The sequence below is a fragment of the Neofelis nebulosa genome, chromosome 8, assembly GCF_028018385.1.
Source record: "Neofelis nebulosa isolate mNeoNeb1 chromosome 8, mNeoNeb1.pri, whole genome shotgun sequence".
Classification (NCBI taxonomy): Eukaryota; Metazoa; Chordata; class Mammalia; order Carnivora; family Felidae; genus Neofelis; species Neofelis nebulosa.
This window is the reverse complement of record NC_080789.1, coordinates 125,000,249-125,022,153: the sequence shown is the minus strand read 5'-3', so window position 1 is coordinate 125,022,153 and position 21,905 is coordinate 125,000,249. Positions and strand designations below refer to the sequence as shown.

At 35.9% G+C, this 21,905-nt stretch overlaps 1 protein-coding gene across 3 annotated transcripts in view; it reads left to right on the top strand.

Annotated features, from left to right (window-relative positions):
* The window catches only part of MALRD1 (MAM and LDL receptor class A domain containing 1), an 824,069-nt gene that overhangs the window by 355,958 nt on the left and 446,206 nt on the right, over nt 1-21,905 (top strand). For all 3 annotated transcript variants that reach the window (XM_058681758.1, XM_058681759.1, XM_058681757.1), the window contains 3 exons: nt 650-806; nt 4,587-4,697; nt 9,053-9,266. In XM_058681758.1, coding sequence (XP_058537741.1) covers nt 650-806; nt 4,587-4,697; nt 9,053-9,266 — 482 coding nt within the window. The remainder of the gene's footprint in view (nt 1-649; nt 807-4,586; nt 4,698-9,052; nt 9,267-21,905) is intronic.

Sequence of the window (21,905 nt, the reverse complement as noted above, 5' to 3'; positions counted from 1 at the left end):
AAGGACGCAGTGGGAAGGGGCAGAGAGAGAGAGACAGAGACAGAGACACAGAATCTGAAGAGGCTCCGGGCCCGGGCTCCAGGCTCTAAGTTCTGGGTTCCCAGCTGTCAGCACAGAGCCAGGGGCGGCACTCGAACTTGTGAACGACAAGATTGTGATCTGGGTCAGGGTCGGTCGGATGCTCAACTCACTGAGCCACCCCGGTGCCCCCAAATAGGCTATGTCTTAAATGAACATTCAATACACTCCCATAGAAAGGCATCCGTGGGGGCAAAACTCGTCTGGGTGGGAGGAAAGAATTCCCACTCTCCTGTCCTAATGTCTCAGGGATGAGATGAGGCCAAGGCCTGCTACCTTAGTCCCCAGTGCCCAGAAAGGGGTCAGATGTAGCCAGTCTTGAACAGACTGTGGCAACCTCTTGGCTACAAGTAAGAGGCAGTAGAATAATTACTTCTGTTGAAGATTATGAGTTATCATTATGCTATAAAACATTATTATACTTTAGGAAAACTTATAGAGCAATAAATTGTGGTCAGTGATGAACAATATAAAGTATGCCCCAAAATGATGAACTGTATTATAGTTTATGATTCTCTTCTGTTTTATTGTTTTTTTTTTTAATCTGATAAATGCTTTGTACTTTCCCCAGAAATACCACAGATGGCTGGTATCTGTATGCTGATAGCTCAAATGGAAAGTTTGGTGATATGGCTGATATACTCACTCCTGTTATTTCACGCCTGGGACCAAAATGTACTCTGGTGTTCTGGACTCACATGAATGGGGTGACGGTTGGTTCTCTCCAGGTATTACTTAAGCAATTGCACTTTTTAAAACTTCTCTATAAAAACTCATACAGTACAATCTAGTGGTATTAAAATATAGTTTGCTAATATGTGACAATGGATAATTGTCAGCACCTTACTCGTTTAACCATGGTATGATTGAAAGAGAGCTTTCAGCAGAATGGGACCTGAATGGCTAGTAGGATATTGGTTTTACTATTTGGTTTATGGTTACTATCTTTACTATGAGGTTACAGCTTCTGTAATACAGTTTTGTACTTGAAATGTTTCATGTAGGCTTTAGTATCAATGTTCTAAGAATACCAATGTTCTGAGAATAGTGCATGTGGATTAGACACACTTTGGTGATGTTTGAATGTGCACTCTTCATACTGATGGTATTGCTGCTACGTTTCCCAATTATCTTTTTTCAATTTTTTCCTTGTGAAAAAAATTAAACTGTTTTCAGAATTACTGTTTAGACTGTCTCAAACTGTTTCAATAATCTCACAGATAACTCCAATATAACCTTTACTCAGAGTTCCTTTTTTTTTTTTGGTCCATTGTCCCAGTATTATCTTTTATAGGAAAAATTCCATACAGGATCACTTATCGTACCCAGTTATTTCTTTGTAGTGCTTTTCAAATTGGAATAATTCCTTAATCTTCTCTAGACTCTTAGGACCTTGGTATTTTAAAATATTATAGTCTAATCCAGTATGTAGAATCTACTCATTTTAGATTTAATGTTAAATACGTATGTTTGTTATAATATCATCAACATTGTGTTCTTTTAATTGCATCCTAATGGTAGTTTATGATATCTATAGGTCTCATTATTTTTATACCCTGTGTTATCAATAAATATTTTGTGAAGAGATATTTTGATGGTATGTAAAATCCTGTTCTCAAGTCAATTTTACTTGCTAGTTTTTGCATTCTTTAATATTTTTCGCTGGAATTAATTTGACTATGATGATGGCTTAATTGTGATTTTTTAACTCCATTATTCTGTTTACATTTGTACATTGGTTTTCTATTGTACAAAACACCATCACCCACACCACCACCAACAAAATCACTTCTCCATTTAGCTCTCCATTTATTGACTTCAATCAGTGTGGATTCATGGGTTCGTTTTGTATTCAGTTTGTTATCATCTATTATTATTTATTGATTGTTACCTTGCCCCAGATATGCTCATAGGATACTCTTTAAGCTGACTTTTTGTCTCTTTGACAAGCCCATCAGTCTTTGAGCATTTCCTTCATGTCTGTCTAAGCAGATGTTCCAGACTTCTGTTACTTTTATCCTGTTCCATCCCTGGAGTTAACTGTTTTTCCAGCGGGTCCTGGTTTCTTTTAGAAGACCAAGTTATACAAGCAAACCAGAGAGAGGTTCTTGAATCTCAATGCAGATCCCTAGATCCTGTTTTCCCATATTGGCTGTGCCATATATAATATATGAGGTTTTAAGTAATATGTAGAGATGCATCATTTCAACAGAATAAGCCAACTCAGTTTTCAAACATCTCCATTTGTACCGTTTCATAGCCTTTGTAGCACTTTCCAGAAAGCCATGTCTGAACGATAAATCCCAAAGTCCTAGAATTGTTTAGCTCGAGCAGTTTTAGAGCAGGGATATCTTGCTAAAAGCAGGCACAGAAAAGGGCTCTCCCCTTGTCAAATACAATCAATTTGTTTGCCAAGAAGTCCATGTTTAGCATATTTGCCAAGAGTTTACAGTTAGGTTACATGCTATCCAATGAAGAGAGAGAAACAGACTGCAGACCAGCTGCTTAATCACGTCTTCCCCATACCTTGAGTATAATTTTAATATTAGGTACTTTGGCTCTCCATTTGATCACTGTATTAATCTAAGATTTTCCTGACTGTATTAAACATTTATTTTTCCAAATAAGTTTTAGATACACATATTTCACAAATATAGGTAGTTTTTATTGTTTACTTGTTTACCTGGAAATATGTTAAATTTATATATCGGCTTTAGAAGAATTATCTTGTTCATTATAGGTCAGACTCCTTACCTGTAATGATTTAAAAATAAACTTGTTTGTAAAGAAGTATGTGTGCATGTTTAATAATCTAAAAGCATTCAGGAGTCTTAGGAAATTAAAGTTACAACTTATTTTTTTTTCTAAAAAATTTTTAGATGCTTTTATTATTTTTGAGAGAGAGAGAGAGAGAAAGAGCATGAGCAGGGGAGGGGCAGAAAGAGACAGAGAAAGAGAGACAGAGAGAGAGACAGGAGATCCCAAGCAGGCTCTGTGCTGACAGCAGAGAGCCCGATACAGGGCTTGAATTTACAAACTGTGAGATCATGACCTGAGCTGAAGTCACACACTTACCCATCTGAGCCACCCAGGCACTCCACAGCTTATCACTTCTTTTACATTGGCTTTCAAAAAATGGTTTTTGGCAAAATTGTACAACTTACTGCAGGGTTTTCATCAGAAAAAATGAGAATTATTTAGCTGGTATATTTTATGATTAAGAATTAATTATCTGAAAAATTCTTTTTTTCAGGTACAAGTTTGTATTAGTAGGTGAAAAATTATAAGATATTACTAAAATATCATAAGTAGTTAGTTTTCAAATAATTAAAAGAGTAATGTGGGATATTTTTTGTGCATGAATACATTTTCATAGTGATTTATATATAGAGTGGTATGTGTATCAAGATCTATTTCCCACATTTTTTAAAAGTATTCATCAAAAATGATTTTTATTTTTTTTAGAAATTGTATTTTCTTGACCTTGATAATACGTTGTTTTAACTTAAATTATATATGTAGCAAAACTTTGGTGATATTTTTGTTAGTCTCATATTAGAAATTCTAAAGGGTCTAGAAACTCTACTTCTATAATAGTTTGTTAATTACACTCCAAGAAAAATAACTGTTTGAATTTAATCATAAATAAGGCAATAACAAAACCATTACAGGATTACCTCCACTTTCGAAAGTCAAAACCCTCACAAACCCTTTACCAGAATGATTCTTTTGGTTGTACACATTGTATTTTTAAAAAGTAATGTTGTGATATAATTAAATTAGCCATCTAAGTCAATTAACTTTAAAATGTGGAATTGTTTTATCCTGTCCCTGTTCTCTTCAGTTACTCTCTTGTTGGCTCATTTTGTAGCATTCTAGGAGAGCCATGATAATTTGTCTCCTAAGACAAATCTGAATTTCCCTTTGGAATAAGGATATAGTACTGGGGAGAATTTGGGGTTTCACGGCTCTTGGGTCGGGAGCTCTTCCCATCACAGCATGAGTCAGTGCCCACACACACCACCCACGTGTGCTGTTAAAAATATTGAATGGGCTCCCACTATAACACCACTGTCCCTATTGAACCCAAGAGGATAATGAAGTAAAGTCATCTTGAAAAAAGCACTTTAGTAAGTAATAAGTGAAGTAGTAAGTGCTTTTTAGTCGACTCCATGGATATTATTTAATTCATAAAATTCCAATAGTTACTGCTGTCAGGTTTTTAACAGCTGATGTGGTTAAGAGCTCTTAATTAAATGTTGCCCAGATCCTTTGGACTTGACTGACAGATATTCGTGTACACTTTTATTACACAAAGCTTGTGAGGTACCCTGGAGACACATTGCTGTACAGAAAACAAAGACATCTAATGAAAAATGTCCCTGCTTTTCTCCAAGGGAATTCATGTTGATATTAAAATTTTAAAAAAATCACTGGGAGAATTCTAAATGTTTAAAATTTATCAAGACAGAATATTTTAACACCTCTTACTTGATTTATTTCTGTAGGTACTCAGCAAGAAAGACAATGTTACTTCTAAATTGTGGGCTCAAAGTGGACAGCAGGGTGCACAGTGGAAAAGAGTAGAAGTGTTTTTAGGCGTTCAATCACATATACAGGTTTGTAATCCAAGTAGTTGGGTGATGAACTTCTGCTGATTTTTTTCTCTAATCCTACTTTATTTCCTCTGCTCATGGCCTTCTTGCCCTCCCATCCCCTTTCTGATGTGTTACATGAATGCCTGCCACTCCATGTAGAATTTCCATAAGGAACTTACAGCTTCAGATGGCCTAATTCTTCCTAGTTAGACAACCATATTCTAGGAATATGTAATGCCAACCATGCTCCACTTCATAATCGGCCTACCTCATATAAAGAACACCTCCCCCTATTAACAAATGTATTCTCAGGGACATTGGAGTAATTATGTAAATTTATTTCAAACCTAATTAAAACGACAGACTTTTGAAAGCACATTATGTTGTTGAAATTTATTAGAGATAATTTACTTAATTCAAAAATATTTTGGGGAGGCACGAAATTGTGTGATGCTGTATTTTTGCCTTCATGGAGATGACAATAATATTAGGAGGATAAGACCTATATGTATCTAATAATCAAAGCAAAAAGAACACGTAGGGCATAGATTAAAATGCTTGAACTGAAGATAATTACTTGCCAAGGTAATTGGTATGGGTTTTGGTTTTTTATGGATTATCAAGAAAATAAAAGCTCGTGGACGTGTGTGTGTGTGTGTGTGTGTGTGTGTGTGTGTGTGTGTTTCGCAGAAGAGGGGTTTTCTTGGACGATAAGGCTTAGCTATTAAGATTTTTAAGACCTGGATCTGGAGAGTGAGAATCCAGAGGTATTTATGCTGGGAACATTTCTTAGTCTTAACTGCACAAAGCTTAATCTCATGAATTTAAAACCATTTATCTCTAGATAGAAGATACAATATCTTGGCTAATTGTGTTTCCAGTCCTCTACATAAGTAGAAATAGTAGCCAGTTCTCCTGTGAATATTCAGGAGGTACAGTCATGTGCTGTGTCTGATAGATCAGCCCTTCTCAATTCCAGTGGAAGCCCAGACTAGCTACAGCTGTCTAAAGACATTGATACAGAGAGCATTGTCCCCAATTTCTTGGAATGATAGGTGTTATAAATTCCATATATATTTTTTAAATGTTTATTTATTTTGAGACAAAGTGCAAGTGGGGAAGGGGCGGAGAGAGAGGGAGAGAGAGGGAATCTCAAGCAGTCACCACAATGTCAGTGCAAAGCCCAATGAGGGGCTTGAACCCACAAATGATGATATCATGACCTAAGCCGAAGTCGGACGGTTACTTGACTCAGCCACCCAGGCACCCCATGAATTCCACATATTTTTGATCTCTCACTGAAGTCCACTTTTCTTATGGGTCATTTGTATTTAATTTAGTAAACTGAGAAGAAATAAGTTCACTCTGAAGGTGTAATTTTTGGACTGCAATTTCATATTACACAACATGAAATTTAATATCAAAATGATTCCACCTGTTCAGTGTCCAATATCTTTTAACTGAGCCTCAGCAAGAACATGTAGAAGATTTTGCTGCTGCCAGACATAGGCTCTACCCCACGCAATGAATTCTTACCTAGTTCTGTGCAAGCAGAATACTTATATAGTAAAATCATGTTCAAAATAACAAAGGAGATTTCAGCAGGAAGAATTAATTATTAATTTAGCCTTTCTGAAATTTGGTTTGTCATTTATTGAAATTTTATTGAAGAGGAATATGCCCATGTTGTTTGAATCTTAAACTTAGATATTAATGGCTTGTGAATATTTGATGTTTTTTGTGATTCACTCATTCCTACAATACAAACTTATTAAGCATCCTACCATGGGCAAAGCTCATTCCCATGCACTGGAGATAGAGTGATGAGCCAGGCATACTCTCCATGATTCTTCCATTTTTACAATACAATTCCCTTTCACCTCAGAAAGAGGAATACCTCTAACCGTTGAGTAAGAGTAGAAGATATTTTTTGAAATATCTGAATCAGTACTGGGTGGTTTTCAGAGTTTTATTTGGGAGCCCTCAAACTTAAACAGAGTATTTATTTAAAATATTTTGTATATAACTAGAACAGTCATTCACATAGCTCTTAATATATGCTAAGTACTATACCATGACTCTGAAATGTTCATTCCTTTAGTGTTTCCAATAATTGCATAATCACTCTCTCCATTTTCTAGGTTAGAATACAGAAAGACCTGCACATTAGGAAACTTACTCTAGTTGTATTTTACAAAATGGCTTAGATAGGCTTTAAACATAGACAGTTTATCTACCAGTCCATAATCCAACTGCTATGCCATATTGCTTCCCAGCTTTTCCAAGATAGTTGACCCTGCTTTTATTCTACTGAAAAAAATATATAATTACTCTTTTAGAAAAGTGTAATCAGTATTCAGGTCTATGGACTCTTAACATTTTATGGACCATTGGGATCATAAGCAATGATTTGATCATTTGGACATGGCAGACACCTGAGATTCTGTCTATAGGACTGCACATGAACAAATTAATAAAGGAACACTTATCTGATTTCTTATTTACAGAACATTGCATCACATATTTAAGTGGTTAGATGTATCCAGACAATAAGGAACCTTTTTCCTTTTGTGTATCAGTATTTCCTTATAAAAACATTGTAGTCCGGGGCGCCTGGGTGGCGCAGTCGGTTAAGCGTCCGACTTCAGCCAGGTCACGATCTCGCGGTCCGTGAGTTCGAGCCCCGCGTCGGGCTCTGGGCTGATGGCTCTGGGCTGATGGCTCGGAGCCTGGAGCCTGTTTCCGATTCTGTGTCTCCCTCTCTCTCTGCCCCTCCCCCGTTCATGCTCTGTCTCTCTCTGTCCCAAAAATAAATAAAAAACGTTGAAAAAAAAAAAAAAACAAAACAAAACATTGTAGTCCTTATTATTTTTTCCAGTTTTGCCTCTTTTTAATAATTTCCAATCTCTCAATCTGTCAAATTTATTTTTCTTTTCCAGCATATCTGTTATGAAGAACAATTTATATAAATTTGTTATATGAATTTTTGAAATTTAATTTTTATTTTTTGTTTTGATAATTTGAGAGACATTATTTGCATTTATTCTATCGTCTCACCTTAAAAGGAAAACACATAGGTTTTCATATAGTCATATAAAAGGATAACACATCTTAGGGAAAAATGATAATTCTTTCATGAAAAATGATTGTTTAGATTTGGTCAAAAGGTGCTCTTGAGTTTGCACAATAAATATTTGTATAAAATCACTGAGGTAAATCTTTAGTCCTTGTTAACTCATTTCTAACTGTTCTAAATTTTCTTTAGAATATATGAATACTTCTGGGGTTCATGGGTGGCTCAGCTGGTTAAGTGTACGACTTTGGCTCAGGTCATGATCTCATAGCTCGTGAGTTCTAGCCCCACGTCAGGCTCTGTGCTGACAGCTCAGAGCCCAGAGCCTACTTCAGATTCTGTGTCTCCCTCTCTCTCTGCCCCTCCCTCTCTCACGCTCTATCTCCTTTTCTCTCACAAAAACAAACAAACAAACAAAAAAACAAAACTTAAAAAATAATAAAACTTATGAATACGTCTTATCTTAACACACAAACAGATATTTGGCATGCAGAGAAATATAATAGAAGTACTCTGAGTTAATCTCACTCAGAAATTTGAAACTAAACAGTTTGTGACTATTTATGTTCCATGAAACAGTGTTCATTGTTCGTCTAAGCAGTGGTAATGTCACAAACTGAAGGTGGGATTTCTAAACATTTTAGCAACTCCTGTTATTATTTCCAATCATTTCTAATTCTTTTGGATTCCATATAAATGGCAGCTCGCTGTCAAACAGTGGAACACATAAGGATTTTGTTCACCACATAAGTTATCAAAGGCAAATCCAAATCTTTTTAATTTCAAAGATGTGGGAAATTAAAAAAAAAAACAGCTCATGTTATTGAGGTTTGATATCTTTGCTTTCACATAGTTGGGATGGATAGATCTGAGGAGTGGCAAGAATTGGGCAGAACAGAGGGTGTGTCACATCCTCATTCGCTTGGTGCTCTCTGTCACCGGATTGGCCTCCTCTCCATATGCAGTGAGGCTGTAAGAAATGAGCAGGTATTGTTTTGGATCAGAGAACCACAGAGGCAGCAGTGGGTGGGTTTGTGGCTCCTACAGGTTTTCGGTGCCACCTGTCCTAAAAATCTAAACAAGAGGCACTGATATTGCCATTTTCACATTTTAGGTGAGGGTGGCACAGATATCACATGACCCTCAGACTTCCTGGGTCAGTTTCATTATGGGAGTATCGTTACGAGATTCCAGCCTGATAATCCTGTATTTAATGTTTGCCTCAATTTTTGAATGCTTGGACGGCTCAATTGACATCTTTCTTTTTCTTTTTTTCTTTTCTTTTTTTTTTTTCTTTTTAAAGATTGTCCTCAGGGCAAAGCGTGGTGTCAGTTACATGGGAGATGTAGCAGTGGATGATATTTCCTTTCAAGATTGTTCCCCCCTACTTAGCCCAGACAGAAAGTGTACTGCTCAAGAATTCACGTGTGCAAACAGGCACTGCATTGCAAAGGACAAGCTGTGTGATTTTGTGACTGATTGTGCTGATAATTCAGATGAGTCTCCTTTCATTTGCAGTAAGTGGAAGTTTTCTGTTTCCTTGCTTTTGCCTTTATCTCCTACAACCTTGCACTGTATGTGGTGTGTTAATTGCTGAAACATAGAAAAAGTATGTATGGTTCAGCACCCAGAGCAGGTAAGGTGATTGACCTATTTAAATATGTTTCTTTCTTTCTCTCAGCACTAAATTTAGAACTGTAATTCATTTTAAAATGAGTTGGTGGGGGTGCCTGGGTGGCTCATTCGGTTAAGCGTCTGACTTCTGCTAAGGTCATGATCTCATGGTTCACGAGTCCGAGCCCCTCATCGGGCTCTGTACTGGCAGCTCAGAGCCTGGAGCCTGTCTCGGATTCTGTGTCTCCCTCTCTTCCTGCCCCTCCCCCACTCACTGTCTGTCTCTGTCAAAAACAAACAAAAACATTAAAACAAGTTGGTGGGGGCACCTAGGAGGCTCAGTCGGTTGAGCATCCAACTTCAGCTCAGGTCATTATCTCACCATTCACGAATTCAAGCCCTGCATCGGGCTCACTGATGTCAGCACAGATCTTGCTTTAGATCCTCTGTCCCCCTCTCTCTCTGCACCTCCCCACTCATGCTGTGTCTCTTAAAAATAAATAAACATTTAAAAAATTGAGTTGGGAGCTTGGTGTGTTTGAGATAATTGGCTATAGATTGGGAAACAAGCGTCTTCAAAGACAAACAGAATGGAAACAAATATTTTTCATGTGAAGGCAAGTTTTGGAGGAAAGACAAGCAAAGCGTCCTTTAAAGCCATGTAGGGCTGACAAATTCAAAGCCCTTTTATCTACTAATCTCTACCTGATCTTCATAGAAGCCCTGCAGGGTGAGTGGGACACATATTATTAGTGCAATCCATAGATGAAGCTCTTAACAGACATGGTTATGTTTTGTCAGTTTTAAGACTGATGTTGACAGAATTGCTCATAGAATCAGGTATTTTATGATTCACTTCTTTGTCCAAGCTCCCCTTCCAGCTATGTGTAAAACCGAACCTTAAAAATACATATAAAAATGTTATACATGTAGAAGTCCTGTTTATATCATGTAACTGTTCCTTTAGTTGTGGATTATTTCTTACATCTATTAGCACAGATGAACCAAGCAAAACTATTTGGTGACTCTTGAATTCTATATTAATATATATCTTTACCTTATAAATATTTTCTGTATATTTAGTTACTTTCTGCATCACATGCTTTTACATTTTCTTCATTGTCATTTTCATTTCAGTATCACAGAAATCTCTTAGGTTATCAGTCAAATAGAACAGACATTTTGCTTTTGAATTTTATGAGTCATGTGGCAAATGTATCTCTTTCTCAAGATCAAATTCGATGCCATTTTTTAATAGTTAAAGTATCGATTTATTTATGGTTAAGTTTTCCCTGTACTCTGTGTATTTATGTTCTAAGTTTGTAAATATTTCTAGGAATGCTTTATCTGTATTTAGGAAAGGATGCTGATGTACTAAGAGAGTCTGAAAATCTGGGACCTTACTGTCTTGGTAGTGTTTTGTTTTGTTTTGTTTTTGTATCGTTGGCACATACTCTTAGATTAGTTTTAGGTGTACAATATAGTGATTCAGCAACTGTGTACAATATGCTGTGCTCACAAGCTACCATCTGTCACCATACAAGGCTGATACAATACCATCGACTATATTCCCTATGCTGTATTTTTCACCCTCATGACTTATTCCATAATTGGAAGCCTATGTCTCCCACTCCCCTTCACCCATTTGCCCCTCCCCCTCCCCTCCTCCCCGCCGGCAACCCTCAGTCTCTTCTCTGTATTTATAGGTTTGATTCTGCTTTCTGTTTGTTTCTTCATTTGTGCTTTAGATTCCACATATAAATGAAATCATACAGTATTTGTCTTTCTCTGACCTATTTCACTTAGCATAATATTGGTAGTCCTTTTGTATGAAAACAAAGAAAAAAGTAATCATAAGCCTTTGGAGGGAAAGTTGTACCAGAAGGTGCTTTTTAGTGAATTGATTGCCAGATCACTCTTGTGAAAAGTTTGAGTGGGCTTACTTGTATCAATAATATTGGAGCATGACGGCTGAATTGCTTCTAGATATTACAGCATATAGAAAAAAAAAAAAAGAACAACTTTTTCAGTTTATTAGAATGAATCAGCGGCAACAAAAAGTCAGAACAAACCCTAAAAAGAAACCCACATTTTGATATTGGTTCTCATACGTTAATATGTTTTTTTTAATCTTTATTTATTTTTGAGAGAGAGAGAAAAAAAGTGCAAGATGGGGAGGGGCAAGGAGAGAGGGAGACAGTAGATCCTCAGCCCCTGATGTGAGGCTCAAACTCATAAACCCTGACTGAGATCATGGCCCGAGCCCAAGTTGGAAGTCTGACACTTAACTGACTGAACCACCCAGGCACCCTCATGAGTATGATTTTTTAAATAACATTGTTTATTTTTACCACGTATTATTTTTTAAGTTTATTTATTTATTTTGAGAGAGACTGAGAAAGAGAGAGAGAATCCCAAGCAGGATCTGCACTGTCAGCAGGGAGCCTGATGTGGGACTGGAGCTCACGAAACCAGGAGATCATGACCTGGGCTGAAACTGACTCAGATGCTTAATCAACTGAGCCACCTGGGTGCTCCTATTATGTATTTTTTTAAGTTTATTTAATTTTTTTTTTTTTTTTTAGTCATCGCTACACATGATGTGGGGCCTGAACTCACAATCCCGAGTTGCATATTGTCCCTGCTAAGCCAGCCAGGTGCCCCTTTATTATGTAGTTTTAAAAATTCTCCTAGGGACACCTGGGTGAGTCAGTGGCTTAGGCATTTGACTTTGGCTCCGGTCATGATCTCACAGTTTGTGAGTTTGAGCCCCCCATCAGGCTCTTTGCTGGCAGCGTGGAACCTGCTTCGGATCCTCTGTCCCTCTCTCTCTCCCCGTCCTCTGCTCACAAGAGGAGCTTGTGAGGAGCTCTGCTCTCTCAAAAATAAACAAACATTTAAAAAATTCACCTATATTCCCATTCTACAGGATTAAATGTTTTATTTATAGAGTGGCTAGAATATGCTATATGAATTATGAGTTATTATCCTGTGTATAATGTAAACCTTGATGCTTTAATTAGACCCAGGAGAATAGGAAGAAAAAATCTTGACAATTACCATAGCAACTGATTTCAAGAAATTTGGCTGGTAACTAGTCAAATATTTAGCCTGAAATTCCACTGTATTTGGGGTTTTTAATTGTTGGTTTCTTGAGAATTCTAGGTAAAGACTGATCATATATCATGACTCTAAGAAAATTTCCAAAGTATCCTTAAGTAGAAATACACCATGGAGGAATAGGGGAAGGAATTTAAAAACTCTTTTTACAGGAATGGATTATCTCTGATAATGTAATATTTTATATCATTTTATAAAAGAATCCTTTAAAAAACAAAAGCACTTGCTGCTTTAATTTTCTGTAGATTAGTATAGACTCTGAAAACAAAATTCGGCAGAAAGATGAAAATGTTATTTTTGGCTTTATTATGTAAATAACATGTCTAAAATATGGGATATGGTCAAAGAAGAAAGTGATTTGTATATCCAACAACTCTAAAATCTTATCTGAACGTATGTTTGCCACTGATATAGATGCACCTTTGGAAAGCAACCATATTTTTTGTTTCACCATATACTCCAATTAGCATATTTATTGTTCATACACAATTAAGAGGGTCTCACGCATACTGGAAATAATTTAATTCTATACCCTAATTAGTAAGGATGCTGGATATTTAATCAACACAATTAGTAAGTAATCTGAACTTAATGGGCAAATGTAACACTGTATTTACTATCTGCAGATATCGATTGTTTGCAAGCACACACAGAATACTTACCAAAAAAGAGAGATTATATTATTAAACATTAAAGCAATTGCAATTGTTTTAAGTGGATTAAAGTGACATAGACCCTGTCTTTTTAATTAGGCTTGAAATCTATTGGAAAACAAAAGCAGGAAAATACCTATTGGTTGGGAGAAACACACTTTTAATAATAACCTATGCTTCCCCTCCAAAAAAAATTATAGTAAAATAAGAAAAGGTTTTAAATAAATAGTAATAATAACAATGCTTAAAAATCTTGTGCCATTTAGGTAAGCAAGTACTTAAAGGAAAATTTATAGACTCAACTCCTTATATTAGAAACTAATTACCTAATAGTGCAAATTAATGGTATAGAACTTAGTTGTTAAGATGGAGAGGGTTGGAAAAGACATAAAATTTTAAAACCCTGTCAAGAATGATCAAGGGAAGTAGAGAAAACAGAAATAGCAAATAAATTTGAGCATAAATTTATTGAGAAGTTATGTGTCAAGCAGTGTTGAAGACACCTAGTTACATCAGTAAGTAAAACAGACAAAAATCCTTTTCCTCATTTTCTTGATTTAAACAGAAAATGTTCTCCCTCCCCTTCCCCCTGCCCCACCGCCACATTTGTGTATAAATTACAGTTTGTTAAAAGGTGACAAGTACTTTGAGAAAATACAGTGTGGGCCACTGGGTGGCTGAGTCCCTTGAGCCATCAACTCTTGACTTCAGCTCAGGTCATGATCTCCCAGTCATGGGGTCAAGCCCTGTGTAGGGGTTTACACTGAGCTGAGAACGGAGCCTGTTTGGGATTCTGTTTTGCTGCCCCTCCCCCACGCTATTCGTTCTCTCTCTCTCTCTCTCTCTCTCTCTCTCTCTCTCTCAAAATAAACTTAAAAAAATACAGAGTAAATTGAGGGACACCGTAAATGGAGGGAGTGCAAATTGCAGTATTAAGGAGGTGATAAGAACAGACCTGGATGAAAAATGTACAAGCAAATCTTTGAGGCAGGTCTGGGACTTAGTACATGTTCTTTACCTTAAAAAAAAAATTATTATAGCCATCTTAGTGCGTATAGAAGGGAATCCCATTATGGTTTTGATTTATTTGCCTTTCTCTACTAACTAATAATGTTAAGCCATTTTCATGGCTCTTCTTGCACTTATTAGCCATTTGTATGTCTTTTTGGAGAAATGTCGAAATCCTTTGCCCATCTCTTTAGTGGATTATTTGTCTTTTATTGTTGAGTTGTAGGAATTATTTATATATTCTGGATATTAACTTGTTATCAAATACATGATTTGCAGATTTTTTTCTCATTCTGTATAGGTTGCCATTTTTATTTTACTTTTTATTTTTAATAGAATTTTTTTAAAAGCAGTTTGAAATTCACAGCAAATCAGAGCTACCGTACACATACAGCCTTGCCCATTATTAGTGTTCCCCACCAGGGTGGTGATTTGTTACAATCAATGAACCTACATCGATGTGTCCCTCACATTCCGTAGTTTACTTCAGGTTCTCTCATGGTAAAAGGATGTTTGATAAATAATGTAGTGCACTCTTATACTCAATTACAAAATAACGGTTTCATTAACGTCATTACAAGTATTTTTAAACACATTTTTCCTACTGAATAAAATCATCCTCAAAATACCATTTTTTAGAAATATTATATCAGCATGCAATTTATCTGTTAGAAAATAATCTAAACTCATCTACTCAAATCTGGGTCTGTGGACAAACAAATCTTTTGTTAGAGTTCAGTACCCACCCCAGAATTATAAGTTGCCTTGTAACAACATTCTTCGCTGAGTCGTATGTGCATTAAAATTTGAGAAGCGTGAAAAGGCGGGCCTACGCCGGCTGACTCCATCTTGTTCTGTGTTCTGCACCTTGAGTGACTATGTCCCCAACATGACCCCTTTTCCGGGAAAATCGCAGAAACCTCAGACCGAGCCTCCTCCCCTTGAGTAACCTCCCGCTCACCTGTTCAAACTTCCTGATCAAAACCCGCCCCGCGACCTGCGTAACAGGACTCCGACCCTTCCCCAGCCAATCGGCCAAGGCCACAGCCCTTACCTCACCAACTGCCCCTAGACCCCTATAAAACCTTTGTGCTTTTGAAACTCGCTCTCTCTCCCCGGTATCTCACCGCTGCGTCGGTGCAGGTAGGGGATTGAGCTCGAGCTAGCTCGAATAAAGGCTCTTTGCTTTTGCATCGGACTCAGCTCCCTGGTGGTCTTTGGGGATCACGAATTCTGGGCATAAAAAGCGCTAATCTAAACAGTACACAATTTTGAAAAAGTTGTTGATGAAAAGAGACAACTGTTATTTTCTTATTGACACATGCACATGTATCAGGCTTTTAATCATTGGCAATAACTAGTGTTTTAAAATAAAATAATTTTGTGTATATCTTCTTGATGAATTTAATTGGTACAGTTATATTGAAGTCAGGATTTAGTGGTTATGTATGTATTTGATTACCAGATATAGTTTTTTGGAGAAACTAAGAAAAATTTTAAATGACCATTCATTCATTCATTCATTCATTCAGGAATATTTATGTAACATCTATTATGTGCCAGGGTTTGGATGCAGTGAATGATGTAGACAAATTTCCTGCATCCATGGAGCTTCCATTGGTTGGGTGGTCACTCTGGTGGTGCGGAGGGACACAAAAAAACAAAATAAGTAAAATGGCACAATTTATTTCATAATGGTAAGTGCTCTAGAAAGATGTTAAATAAAGAAAAATAGAAAAAAATGTCTGGAATGGTGGCTGTAGTTTCAAATAGGGCAGCCAGAGAAGTCCTTATTGAGAAATTAAAATTTGAACAAAGTGAAAAAAATGGATTAAGCTAAGTTATATCAGGTATTTGTGACTGAATTTTTTAAAACAGTCAAAAAGTATTTTAGAAGTCAGCAGTAATGAAAGTAATCCTTTCTATATTTTCACCATGTCAATAGCAATGTCCTTTGATTTCTATAAATGTGCGACTATAATTTCCCAACACACTTAGTTATCCTTTAGGATTTTGTTTTGAGTTGACTTATTTATATCCTGACTTCCCTCTCTCATTTGTTATAGCAGAATTCACACATTTTTTATGAATTTTGGGGGACCAGAGGGTGTGGTTTGATACTCTGATATATGTTTTACTTTTTGCTGACTGTAAGATTACATATAATAATTGCTTATCTACCATATCCAGTTGAGTGCTCCATACGAAACTTTTTAGCATATCAGAATTTGTGTTCATTTGTGGCAAAAATGCAATTCAAAGTCACCCAGTAGGAGGGTGACAGTGCAGTAAGGCACATCACTGAAAACCACTGACCTAGACAATTACTTCATTCTTTGTCAGTGATCATATAAAGTCTAAACAAGCATTTTGTAATTAACACTTGTAATTAAAGCACTTTGTAATTAACAAGCACTTGTAAATTAACACAAATTTACTTTCCACTTGTTTATTTGGTAAACATTAGGTACCACTGATATAAATGGCCCTGGAGCATAAACAAACAAAAACAAGATAGAACCTAAATAATTGTGGCACTGCTTGTCTAGTAAAAGAGACAGGTACAAACATTTGCATTATGAATGAGAGTCAGAATAAGTACAAATCACTTTTGGAGGGGATAAAGGGAGGTAATTTAGTTATATATGAAATACTAATCCCAGCTTGACCTTTCAAAAGTAATACATCAGCTTGAAAACAACTAGTGTGTTTTTAGAGACTTTATTAATCATAGATTGTGAATAGCTTTTGGTTTCTTTGGGAGGTTATGTGAGAAGCAGGCCAGGTATCATAATGTGTTAAAAAAAGCAGGCTTCCTGTGATGTCTTAAGCATCAGAGATTCATTATTGTAGACTGTAGCTGAATGGGGCTCAGAAAGCTCTCATTGTCTTGTTGCATCCACGTGACTCCTGAAACAGAATGCTACGGGCACCAGTGACAGTCACAACCAAGTTTATTACAATGAGAGGCAAGGCCGACCAATAGGGACCAACACTCTTGATAAGAGGGCGGCCCCGAACAGCCGGGGTACAGAGTTTTTATAGCCGATCACATCGTTTTATCATCACCTAGGAACAGAACAAAGAAACAGTTTCCAGATGAGTCAGAAACAGTTGCCAGATGAGTTAGAAACAGTTGCCTAATGAGGTGTTTATTGTAGACTTTCTGCCTCTAAGTTGCAACCAGTGGATCTCCTTGACCCTGCCTCTGATGCTGTTTTCTTTGAACTTTTGTTTCCTTAATTGGTGAAGCCTAATTTATAAGAGTAAAGCAAGGCTGTTATCTCTTAACCTTCAGTATCAACACAAAGCTGTTATTTTTCAAGCTAAGCGTTAGCCCTACGCTACAATTTAACCCTTACAGTCTTTCCAAAATTATCGATACTGGTTCCTGCTCTCACTATCCCAGTGTTTTAAGAGACGTGTTAGGGTAGTATTTTTTATATTTTGAAATCAAGTAGTTATCGAAACAATCTCTGTGTTAGGAGCATTGTTCAATCAATTTGTGCATTGCAAATTCTCAAAAGGTTGGTACTATCAATAAAATTTTCTAAATTGTCCCCCAAACCCTTTTTGTATGGGAACAAATATTTTCTGTACTGAACATTTGTTTTGTGAAACAGTCTGGAAAATTTTTCTTAGAGAATTTATTATTATTACTTGATAGAATACGGAAATACAAAGGAAGTTAAATTCCTAGTGATGTCATCCAATGAAAATTGGAAAATGATGTTTTTTTTAACTTTGAATTTTGAAGTAATTATAAACTCATAGCAAGTTACAAAGATAGTAGTGAGAAATCTTGTGTACCCTTCTTGCATTTCCCTCAATGCTACTATAATATTAAAACTGGGAAACTGACATTGGTTTCATATATGTGTGTAAATTCTATGGAAATTTATTACATGCGTAAATTCATGTAAGCATTACCACAATCAAGATATCCCATATTCATTAAAAAAAGATACTCCATCTTCATAAAGATCTTCCTTGAGCTACTTGCTCATAGTTATACTTACTTCTCCCATCTCCAGCCTTGGGAAACTACTATTTTGTTACCCATTTTTATGGTTTGTCATTTTGAGAAGGTTATGTAAATGGAGCCATACAGTAGGTGCCCTTTTGAAACTTTTTTTTTTCATTCAGCATAACCTCTTGTGATCAGTCAAAATTGTATGTATAAGTCATTTTTTATTTTATTTTATTTTTTTTTGGTCCTGAGTCATGTCTCGTGGCATGGATGTACTATTTTTCAGAGCAGCTGTGTTATTTTACATTACCACCAACAATGCATGAGAGATGCAGTTTATATGGTTCTTTGTGAGTATTTAGTATCTTTACTATTTTTATTTTTGCTGGCTTTCTGGTGTGGAGTAATAATACCTAATCGTCGTTTTAATATGCACTTTTGTGACAGCTAGTGATGTGGAATGTATTCTTGTATGTTTCTTTGCCATCTATAGATCATCTTTGGTGAAATGTTTCCTCATGTCTTTTGCCTGTTTTCTAATTTAACTTTTTTAAATTGTTGAGTTTTGAAGGTTTTGTAAATATAGATATAAGTCCTTTGACAGATAAGTGAGTGGCAAATCTTTCCCCCAGGTTTTAAATTGTCTTTTCATAGTCTTAATAGGAAAAGAGCAAATGTTTATTTTTATTTTGGTATAACCCTTAGATCTTTCCTTTTAGAGATCATGATTTTGATAATGTATCTGAAAATACAAAGTCTGAAATCTCTAATTTTTTTCTGTATTTTGTTCTAAAACTCATATAGCATTATATTTTATATTTAAATTTATTACTTATGTTTTAAATTTTTATTTAAGGTGTGAGGTTTAGGTCAAGATATTTCCCCCCTATGACTATCTAATTCCTGCGTCATGAATGATAAGACTGTTCTCCCTTCATTTTAGTGTTTCTGTACTTTGGCCAAGTATTGGCTGTACTTGTGTAAAGCTATGTCTGGGTTCTCTATTCGGTTTTACTGATCCAGGCATCTATTCCTCCATCATTACTACAGTCTTGTTAACTAAAGCTAGCTATATAATTTTGAAATTGGGTAGAGTGATTCCTCCTAATATTCCTCTTTTTCAAAATAATGTTATTCTAGTTCCTTTGACTTTTCATAAAAATTTTAGAAAAATCCTGTTCTATACAAATAAAATTTTGTTTAGCTTCATAAAAATTTCATGAAGCACATATATCAACTTGGGGATAGTTACATACTTTATATGTTGAGTCTTCCAGTCCTTGAGCACAGTATGTATGTATGTATGTCTCTTCATTGTTTAGATTTCTTTTTCTTTCTTTCATTAGTGTTTGGTAGTTTTCATCTTAAAAGTCCCATAGATACTGTTGAGGAGTAAGAATTTCCTCTGCCTTTCAAGGTTCTTCTGCTGGACCAAGAATCAAATTGACATGAGGCAGATTAACAGGAGAAAATTTTTGTTGTGTGTGTACAATCAACACAGACATGGAAATTCCAAAAACAGAGAGGCAACATGATGCTTCGGCGAGCTAAGGAGATGGATAGAGGTTTGAGGTTCCAAAGGTGAGAAAGAACATTAGCAAGAAAGTGGGAGAAGATGTTTGGAAAGCAAAGGTTGCCCTATTATGTAGGTGAGTTTCTTAGGGAAGGAGGAATCTCTGTTTATAGCTGTCTTCATAGTACAAGCAGGCAATTGAGGGGCAAGAGGTAAAGAGCGTTCCCTGAATCTGCTGGGTTTTTGCTTTTAATGCAAAATAATTTCCTGCCAGAGTGGCCCAACTTGGGGTGACTTATCCTTGTCCTCTTTATAAAATATACACCTAAATATTTCATTTTTTGAAGGATTATACATGCTATCACATTTTTTGTTTTTTATTTATTTTTGAGAGAGAGAGAGAGTGTGAGTGTGCGTAGGAGTGAGAGCCAGGGAGAGGCAGAGAGAGAGAGAGGAGACAGAGGATCCAAAGCAGGCTTGATGGACTGAGCCCCCCAGGTGCCCAAAAGCTATTACATTTTTAATTTTGGTTTCTATGGGTTCATTGTTGGTACATAAAAATACAACTAATTTTATATATTGAACTTGTATCCTGCAACCTTGCTGACTCATTTATTAGCTTTCAGAGTTTTACAATACATTCTTTAGATTTCCTCTGTAGACATATCATCTGAAAATTGGGACTGTTGGAAGTCTTCCTTTCTGGTCTTTGGACCTTGAAGATTTGGTAGAAATGTCCAGCGATTAATCTGAGCCTAGAGATTTCTTTTTCAGGGATTTTTAAATTATGAGTTCAGTTTCCTTTATAGTTATGAATTTGTGCAAATTATTTTGTATTGGCTAAGACTGTGCTTTGCAAAGCACGGGTCCATTTCATGTCAGTTGTCAAGTGGGCATGTAGAGTTGTTTATATCATTGTTGTGTTATCTTTTTGATACCCACAAGGTTTGATATATCCTGTTTCATTCCTACTATAAGTGACTTATGTCTTATTTCTCTTTGCTTTGCTAATCATTTTTTTAATTGAAAGTGCCAATTAATTAAAGAGGAAACATAGCTACTAACCCTTTTATAAATACAACATAAGTAATTTGTCAAAATATGATTCAAAGTTCAAGTAGTTGAATTATAAAAACAAAGAATTTTAGAATTTGAGAGGGTAAAAGAAGTTAGTCCAACCTCTTTGGAATAGGATCTAACACAAAGACTTCTGCTAAGGACTCATTTTTCTCAATTACAATTAGTCCTATATCTCCATCCTACCACATATCACACTCTATTAAAATGTGAGAGAAATCCACTAGGACATGTTTGTTGGTGGATCAGCCCCAACATTTAAATTGCTACTGCTAGTGATAAATGAATTACCAACAAATAAAGGAATCATTTCTATAACTTCCCCAACCTGGCAGACAAAGTAGGTGGGTAGGGAGATTCACCTAATTCCCTCTTAAGCGCTTTCATACGAAATAGTACACTACCTCTTTTCATCTAAAGGAAACCCTTGTCATAATGTTTTTCCTAATATTGAATCAGTATTTCCATATTTGCACAGTATGGGTTTTTAATGATAATCTTTCTTATTACTTGTAATTCTCTATGATAAAACTTGAAGAATTGGCAACAGATACCATTGATTCTGCACATCTTTTCTTATTCTTCTTTCTCATGTTTGTAGTCATAGTGTCTGTATAAATATCCTTGAATTCTTTAATAACATCATATATGCATGATTTTAGAGCTCTACTCTCTGGCCTTCCTCTTAATGTATGGTTTCAATTCTCAAATTTTCCCTTAAACATGAGAATTAAGTATTCAGAAAATACCACAGTACTCTAATTAGAATTAGACCATCACAAAAATATTCAGTATCCCCCCTTTTTCATCTACTGTAACAGATTCATACAGCCTAGGAATTTTAGGAGTTTAGTTTTTATTCTTTTAGTTAGTCTTATGTTGATCATGGCTAAGAACAATGAGTAGGAAGTTGCATGAATAAATAACAAATAAGGAAGATTCCAAATAGTAAGAATTACAAAGATAGTAGGAAAGACTCAAAGGAAAGAGAGACCACCTGGTGAGTTTGTGGAATAGAAATCTTAGCATCTGAAGCATTTAGATTAAGAGGGGGAAATGGCTAGAAATGAGTTCAGAGAGACAAGGAGGGGAATCTGGTAGTCCACGTTAAGAAATTTGTGTTTTAACTTAGAGTAACAGAAAGTCATTTTAGGATATTAAATAGGGAAATAATATAATAAAATTTAGTGTTTAGAAAAAT